This window comes from Crotalus tigris, unplaced genomic scaffold, assembly GCF_016545835.1.
Source record: "Crotalus tigris isolate CLP2741 ecotype Arizona unplaced genomic scaffold, ASM1654583v1 scf7180000018590.145928, whole genome shotgun sequence".
NCBI classification, from domain to species: domain Eukaryota; kingdom Metazoa; phylum Chordata; class Lepidosauria; order Squamata; family Viperidae; genus Crotalus; species Crotalus tigris.
This window is the reverse complement of record NW_024097091.1, coordinates 80,024-88,606: the sequence shown is the minus strand read 5'-3', so window position 1 is coordinate 88,606 and position 8,583 is coordinate 80,024. Positions and strand designations below refer to the sequence as shown.

Sequence of the window (8,583 nt, the reverse complement as noted above, 5' to 3'; positions counted from 1 at the left end):
TTGCATTCCCGGGCCCATCATCCCCAGCCAGGGGAAGGAAAGGCAGCCCCCCTCCCGACCCCTGTAGCTTGCATTCCCGCGCCCATCATCCCCAGCCCGCGGAAGGAAGGGCAGCCCCCCCTCCCGACCTCTGTGGCTTGCATCACCGCACCCATCAGCCCCAGCCCGGGGAAGGAAGCCCCCCTTTCCCGACCCCTGTGGCTTGCATTCCCGGGCCCATCATCCCCAGCCAGGGGAAGGAAAGGCAGCCCCCCTTTCCCGACCCCTGTGGCTTGCATTCCCGCGCCCATCATCCCCAGCCCGGGGAAGGAAGGGCAGCCCCCCTCCCGACCCGTGGCTTGCATTCGCGCGCCCATCATCCCCAGCCCGCGGAAGGAAGGGCAGTCCCCTTTCCCGACCCCTGTGACTTGCATTCCCGGGCCCATCATCCCCAGCCAGGGGAAGGAAAGGCAGCCCCCCTCCCGACGCCTGTGGCTTGCATTCCCGCGCCCATCATCCCCAGCCAGGGGAAGGAAGGGCAGCCCCCCTCCCGACCCCTGTGGCTTGCATTCTCGCGCCCCTCAGCCCCAGCCAGGGGAAGGAAAGGCAGCCCCCCTCCCGACCCCTGTAGCTTGCATTCCCGCGCCCATCATCCCCAGCCCACGGAAGGAAGGGCAGCCCCCTTTCCCGACCCCTGTGGCTTGCATTCCCGGGCCCATCAGCCCCAGCCAGGGGAAGGAAAGGCAGCCCCCCTTTCCCGACCCGTGACTTGCATTCCCGCGCCCATCAGCCCCAGCCAGGGGAAGGAAGGGCAGCCCCCCTCCCGACCCCTGTGGCTTGCATTCCCGGGCCCATCAGCCCCAGCCAGGGGAAGGAAGGGCAGCCCCCCTCCCGACCCCTGTGGCTTGCATTTCCGGGCCCATCAGCCCCAGCCAGGGGAAGGAAGGGCAGCCCCCCTCCCGACCCCTGTGGCTTGCATTCCCGCGCCCATCATCCCCAGCCAGGGGAAGGAAGGGGTCTCCGCGGAGCCCGGGCGCTAAGACCGCGGGCGGGCGGGCGGGCGAGCGAGCCGGGCTGGGCGCGTCCAACAGCCGCTCCGCCTTCCGCCGCCATCAGATCGGAGCGGCCTCCGCCGCCGGGAAGGTAAGGCCGGAGCCCGGCTCGGGGCTCCGAGGCAGGCGCGGGACGGAGGGCGCCCGGTGGGGCCAGGGCAGCCCCCGGAGCCCCGCGGTTTTGCCTCCGCCCGTCCCTCCCGGGGGAAGGGGCTGCAGCCCCCGCGGCTCCTGCTGACCAGGCTTCGTCTTTCTCTTGGCAAGCCCTCCGGGAGGATGACCACGCTAACGCGCCAGGACCTCAACTTCGGACAAGGTACCACGAGGAGATCGCGGGCTCTTCCCGGAATTGCTATCGGGCTGCATTCAAAGCCCTGAAAGGTCCCATCGGCTCCACGTTTCTCAAGGTTGGCCGCGGGAAGAGGTGTGGACTTCAACTCCCAGAATTCCCCAGCTGGCCCCAGGGAAGTCTGGGAGTTGCAGTCCACCCCTCTTCCGGTGGCCAAGCTTTGAGAAACGCTGCTTTTATTGCTAGGATGTTGTGATTTTTAATACAGTTAAAATTCACCTGCCTATTTATTCAGTGGACCAATCTGCCAAACTAATCAATGATTTCTGCTTATAATCAGTTCAACCCTTGTGGAGTCCTTTCTGCATAAAGTGGGGGGCATTATAATTTAAATAATTATAATTAATAATAATTATAACAAATAATAAATGAAGCGGCTCAAGTACCAAATTTAAATACAGTTTAAGCTGATCTTTCCAATTCCTCCCCCCTTTAAAAAAAAACTCGTTTTTATTTTCATTCTTTTCTTCTTTTTTCTAGTGGTCGCTGATGTCCTTTCTGAATTTTTAGAAGTAGCCATTCACCTTATCCTTTACGTCCGAGAAGTTTACCCCACTGGAATTTTCCAGAAGAGGAAAAAATATAATGTACCTGTTCAGGTAAGAGGTAATACAGTACAGACTGGATGTATAAAAAAAAAATAGGGGTCTATCCTAGTTTTGACCTGACATTAGAAGATTTTTTTTAAAAAATGCTCTTGTATGCAAGATGTAGAATATTTGCAAATTAAAACGTCTTTTAGAGGTGGTTAAACACCTAGTTCTCCTTTCCACGCCACATTTATTTGTTAACTTTTATGCCTCTTTACAAAATTTTCCACTGGAGCATTGCCAATCAACTCTAAAAACGTTCAGAGAAGCTGCAGTTATCTTTCATTCATGTTTGCAGTTTCAGTCACTTAAAAGATCGGTCCAGGGTCTTATTTAACAACAAAATATTCCAAATGTGCTTTCTTAAATAGGAATCAAAATAAGTGGGTTGGGATGAGATAAATGGCTCATATTGTGTGAAAATAGAGTGTAGTACATATTAAAAGAAGGCAGTTAAAAATTGAAAAAAAATAGCCACTGCTAGCCAAAATTACTTAGCCTCACCATGCATATTTAAAACAAAAATATTGAAAAAGGACGTGAAAATAAAAGGCATAGAGTGCAGTTAAAGGCCCGATATATTTTCCCCCCACAAAACTTAGCAGAGACTTTTATGTTGGATTAAATCTCACTGTGCAATTAATTGAGTATCCAACTATTTAGAGTTGCGGTTTAGTAGAAGGGGGAAAATAATTGATCTAAAACTGAAAATTCAGGGCTTTCCAGTGAACCTGTTAAGGACTTTTAAGTGTCTGCTTGGGCTGAAATCAAGATAAATTGCCCAGCCAGCATCCCCCCTATTAACTAAAACTAGGTTTGTTTGAAAGAGAAACACAGAGGGTTAACTCAAACGGATTTCTAGTGGTACCTGAACTAAATGCCTTGCCTCCACAGATGTCCTGCCATCCCGAACTCAATCAGTATATTCAGGATACCCTCCACTGCGTCAAACCTTTGTTAGAGAAGGTGAGTCTTAAATGTTTGGGGCTGCATCTGGGTCAGCCGCCGGTACCAGAGTCTTCCGAGCTTTTGGATTCGTGCTGGAGCCCATCCTCAGGGAACACGTGTGTATGTGTGTGTGTGTGTGTGTGTATGTGTGTGTGCATGCTTTGGGCTGTGTGTGTGTGTGTGTGTGTGTGTGTGTGGTATTTATATGGTGCCTGTTGTGTATGTGGTTTTGTAGATGTTGATTGGGGTGTTGATGGCTGGCAGATCGCCTCCTAAATATTTGATAGGCTGGTGGTAAATTCAGCACTCCCGTTGATGGGCAAAGGGCCCGTTTCCCAGGCTTCAATAAATTCCCTGGCTGTTTTTGTACCTGCCCGTCCAACAATCTTAGTAGCTGCGAAATTGAATGTATGTACTTTTTCATTGTAGCGTGAGGCTACCACTGAGTTCGGGTCTCCTCCTTGTGTTCTTGCAGTCTGGTGATTGGCTTCCTCCCCGTCTGTGCTACATAGTCACAGGGGCAATCCATGGAGGGGATCCAGTAGATTATATTGGAAGTATCTCTCACCTCCAAGTGATCTTTATGATGCATAATTTTTCCTCGTATGGAGGTGTGCGATGCCCACTTGCAGGTCTCGGAAGCTGTGTTCTCCTGCTTCCAAAATGTTTTTGATGTATCAATTTCCTGGTATTTCATAGCAAACCTGCTTGTGTGAATACTCAAACCAAGGGAACCAGCTCAATACGGCCTACCTGTGTGCAGGCTTCTGGATTTCACAGAGTTCTTCTTCAGAGAGATAATATTTCTCTTATCCTGCTTGTTTCGCAACCTTTTTCAGAACGACGTGGAGAAAGTAGTCGTGGTCATCCTTGATAAGGAACACCATCCAGTAGAAAGATTCGTCTTTGAGATCATGCAGCCACCATTGCTGGCCATCAGGTGAGGGTCCTCATTCCTAAACCCCGAATGCTGGCCTTCTGGACCTCGTCACACCCACCAAATTCTGGAAGGCAGGAGAGCTTGGTTTACCAGTCTTTCCTTCACAGAAACTCAGCCACCATTTCTGGCTTATCCTCCAGAATGCGAGGAGAGCAAATATTCAAGACTGCTGAATGTAGGAGCAAAATAAGAAGTATTGATTTGCAACTATAATGAATGAAACCCATGGAAAAACATCCCCTTAACATACAGATTAGAGGCTGCTTTGGGATCCGATTGACCAGGCTGGTACTGCATCAGATGCATGGACTTCAACTCCCAGAATTCATTAGCCAACGCTCAGGGAATTCTGAGAGTTCCAGCTGGGGAATTCTGGGAGTTGAACTCCACGCATTTTCAAGCTTGCCAAGGTTGAGAAACACGGGTTTAATCACTCCATGGCCCCTGATTATTAGCATTCATAGCATTAAAACTGAGAAATATGGAGCTGGATAAGGGGATAATATAATTATAAAACAATATTTAATCCGAGTTAAATATTGAGGAAGGTAGTAAACCAGTATCTCAAGTGGATTTTCAAAGTCAGTTTGGGGGCCTTGTCTTAAATCTTGCAAATAAATCCTTACAGACCACTGAGGACTCTCTCAGCTATAAATCCAGCCATATACATATACACATACACATACATATACATACATACATATACATATATACATATACACACACGCATATCAAATAGCTAAAAAGCATGAGCACCAGGAAATTTACAAAACTATAAAAGTTTTAATTCGATAAAACACCAAGCTTTCGTTGGTGGCTGCCAACATTGTCAGGGTACATTCTAGTTGATGGGGAAGAATGTACCCTGACGATGTTGGCAGTCGCCAACGAAAGCTTGGTGTTTTACCGAATTAAAACTTTTATAGTTTTGTAAATTTCCTGGTGCTCATGCTTTTTAGCTGTTTGATATGAATACACCCAGGAATCACTCTTTTGTTTTTAATATTGTTATTAATAACACACACATATATATACAAACATATATATCTTATCTGTTGGGTTATACTAGTCTCCCACTAACTCTTTGCCAGCCACAAATTTTGAACACACACACACACACACACACACACACACACACACACACGTATATATGTATGTATATATATTCAAAATATGTGGCTGGCAAAGAGTTAGTGGGAGACTAGTATAGCTATTTCAGGCTCATTAGCCCTCATCAGCTAGTCTCTCTCTCTCTCTCTCTCTCTCTCTCTCTCTCTCTCTCTCTCTCTCTCTCTCTCTCTCTCTCTCTCTCACTCACTCACACACACACACACACACACACACACACATATAATTTCATCTACTTTTTCCCTTCTCCAGCTCCGATTCTCTGCTCAACCACGTGGAGCAGCTTCTGCGGGCTTTTATTCTGAAGATCAGTGTCTGCGATGCTGTGCTGAACAACAACCCTCCAGGTAGGACAGTCGGCAGAGCTGCAACAGTCATAAGTGGGAAAAAACGGTCCTAAGTCACAATTTTCAGTCTTGTCGTAACTTGGAACGGTCTCTAAACGAATTGGTGTAAGTCGAGGACTACTTGTATTTAATCACAGTCTCTCTCTCTCTCTCTCTCTCTCTCTCTCTCTCTCTCTCTCTCTCTCTCTCTCTGCCTTGTTGGTTGCAGGCTGTACTTTCACCATCCTTGTGCACACCCGTGAAGCTGCCACACGCAACATGGAGAAGATCCAAGTGATCAAGGTAAGGAATCACACAAGACCCAAAGGGAGCAGTTGTGTTTCACTGTCTCCACATCGGTCACCCCAACAGGCTTTAAAAACAACAACCAACGCCATTTTTAAGCATGAAATTCCATCTCAAATCTTATCCCGGCTTCCGTTTCTACTAGCCCCATTTTGAAGCATGACATGTAAGGGTGTAGGTCTACACATATATTGTATATAGCATGTTTAAAGGTGTGTTATGTGTACACTTTGAGAGAAAGCAACTACATTTTATTTTTAATGTATGCTGTTGTGCCCACAGTAAAAAAATGACAAGAAAGGTGATCTACCTAAATTCCACCCCAAATCTTGTCCCGGCATTTGTTTTTGTGTTTGGGTTAATCAAAAGTTTGACCTTCCAGTCCTGACCCTGGTGTCTGATTTTGCGAGTTTACTACAGGTCACCAACCAGGTTTAAGAATTAAATGACCATTATTTGGTCTTCCTTCCCATTGTTTACATAATGCATTCTTAGGCACCACTCTGTGCACACGTTGGAAGTATCTACGGAGATTCTCAGACATCCAGGACAAAGGCGTTTTTTTTTTCACGAGGCAAGTGGACTTCCTTGTTTTTCTTTGAAGACGTTTCGCTTCTCATCCCAGAAGCTTCTTCAGCTCTGACCGGATGGTGGGGAATGGAAAGATTTATACTCCTTGCAGACAGCTGGTCATTTGCATCCTTTTAGCGAGTCATTGAGGCCACCTGGAGGTTTACCTGTGTCCTCAGGGTCACCTGAGTGGTGCAAATGGGTGTGGGGCCTTCTTGGAACTGCTGAAAGGAAGAAGACTCCACATCCATTTGCACCACACAGGTGATCCTGAGGACACAGACGAACCTCTAGGTGGCCTCAACGACTCTCTAAAAGAATGCAAATGACCAGCTGCCTGCAAGGAGTATCAATCCTTCCGTTCCCCACCATCCGGTCAGAGCTGAGGAAGCTTCCGGGATGAGAAGCGAAACACCTTCAAAGCAAAAACAAGAAAGTCCAGTTGTCTCTAAAAAAAAAAAAACCACACCTTTGGGACATACTTTGAAAGTAACTCACAAATAAGGCTAGTCAGCGTTAGGAAGGTAGATGCTTTCCTAAGCTTGGCTCTGCTTACTCAGGGGTTACTATCAAGCATATAGATCTGCCAATGTAGCTGAGCTGCAAGTCCTATAAAGTTTAGTCAGCAGTGCCAGCAGAGGGCGCTAGAGCTGTGCACGCAAACAACTCCTAAATTCAAATTATGAACACAGGGGCAGCTGTCTCTAGTTTGCATGAAGAGGTTTTCTGTCCTGCAGGACTTCCCCTGGATTCTGGCCGATGAGCAGGATGTCCACATGCACGACCCACGGCTGATCCCCCTGAAGACCATGACTTCGGACCTCTTGAAGGTGAGCAGATCCACCTTCTGGGCCCAGCCAGCTTGGAGAAGGACCAGCTGAAGATTGGCCCCAACCAAGCAAATCCTTTTATACCCAAGAGGGGCTCCTGATTGGCTCTCTGAGGTCATATGACCCTGATCCTAGGGCGGAGTCCAGATCGACGGGCCTGCAGTCCTTCCTTTGGCCACCAGAGGGTGCATTGATTTTACCTGCATTTATTTATTTAATTTATATTCTACCCGTCTTGGAAGCTATGGGCCCTCGGCTCTGTTGCTGTTGGAAAGGTGTGTGTGTGTATGTGTGTGTGTGTGTGTGTGTGTGTGTTATTTGACAAGTGTGCCCCACCTCTTCCTGCAAAATTAAGTCCCCCCAACAGCCCTACTTTGTTGCATTTGCACAACAGAGCAGTGTTTAATAAATCAAATTGCTGGCTCTTCCCACATTTTTGGGATTCACACAACCCATTTGATCCCAGACCAGGAAGTGGCAGCTCCTCTGCGCACTGACCTTCTATCCCCTCCTTAGTGCTTGGTGTGGTTTGCACAGCTGCAAAGGAAGAGCACCGTTCAGTGTGTCCTCGGTGGCCCAAATCCTGCCTCTCGGCAAAGGCACCTTTGTGCAGGACTTGCGTTTGGCTAGTTTAAAGAAAAGAAGAAATAGGGGTGACATGATAACAGTATTCCAGTATTTGAGAGGTTACCACAAAGAGGAGGGGGTCAATTTATTTTCCAAAGCACCAGAGGGCAAGACAAGAAACAATGGATGGAAAATAATCAAGGAGAGAAGCAACCTGGAACTAAGGAGAAACTTCCTGACAGTGAGGACAATTAATCAGTGGAACAGCTTGCCTCCAGAAATTGTGGGCATCACTGGAGATTTTTAAGAGGAGACTGGACATGTCTGAAATGGTATAGGTTTACCTGTTTGAGCAGGGGGTTCTATTCTATTCTATTCTATTCTATTCTATTCTATTCTATTCTATTCTATTCTATTCTATTCTATTTTCTATTCTAAGTTCTGTTCTATTCTGTTTATTCCTATTTCTATTATTTTTATTTCTCTTCTCTTTATTTTTGGGCTCCTAATAAATGCAAGATTTCTGGTTTGAACCCTCTTTCAGATGCAGCTGTACGTAGAGGAGCGAGCCCAGAAAAGCACTTGAACCCAGCCCCCCTCAACCATTTTGGAAGCTGCAACCCAGGTGACACATTCCCGGACTGCACCCGTCTCCTGCGACCGCTCGCTCGATGCTCGGACTGTCAGCCCACGTGTCCAAGTCCCTTCCTGGCTGCTCTTAAAAGTGCTCTTAAATCCCACCAGGCTAGTCTCCCTTCTTCAGCCGCTTCAGAGTCGGGTCCTTTTCAAGTTGCTAGACCTGAGGGAGGACGGGGCATTGCAAAAACTGTGCCTAGAAAGTGGTCCTGTCTGTTTGCTGTGAAAACACTTGTACAACTACACTCATCTGTCTTATTTATGTGAATGTTTATTACTGTGTTCCAAGGTGCTAATGTAGAACAATACGATGACTAAATTCACTGTAAATAAACTTAAAAGAGTTGTATCTGGGAGCACCA

General features: G+C 47.4%; 1 protein-coding gene and 1 long non-coding RNA gene across 2 annotated transcripts; one reads left to right on the top strand and one right to left on the bottom strand.

Moving 5' to 3' along the window:
• Positions 1–1,074: 1,074 nt before the first annotated feature.
• Positions 1,075–8,580, top strand: MAD2L2 (mitotic arrest deficient 2 like 2). Its single transcript, XM_039355004.1, has 9 exons — positions 1,075–1,122; positions 1,296–1,347; positions 1,861–1,979; positions 2,865–2,936; positions 3,758–3,858; positions 5,239–5,333; positions 5,542–5,615; positions 6,926–7,018; positions 8,130–8,580. Exons 2-9 carry the CDS (start codon positions 1,308–1,310, stop codon positions 8,169–8,171), a joined length of 636 nt encoding a protein of 211 aa, XP_039210938.1. The 5' UTR covers positions 1,075–1,122; positions 1,296–1,307; the 3' UTR covers positions 8,172–8,580.
• LOC120313267 lies at positions 3,868–7,756 on the bottom strand. Its single transcript, XR_005558100.1, has 3 exons — positions 7,517–7,756; positions 5,223–5,351; positions 3,868–4,027 (listed from the first exon to the last, which is right to left on the bottom strand). It is a non-coding gene; the product is annotated as an uncharacterized LOC120313267 (long non-coding RNA).
• Positions 8,581–8,583: the final 3 nt, after the last annotated feature.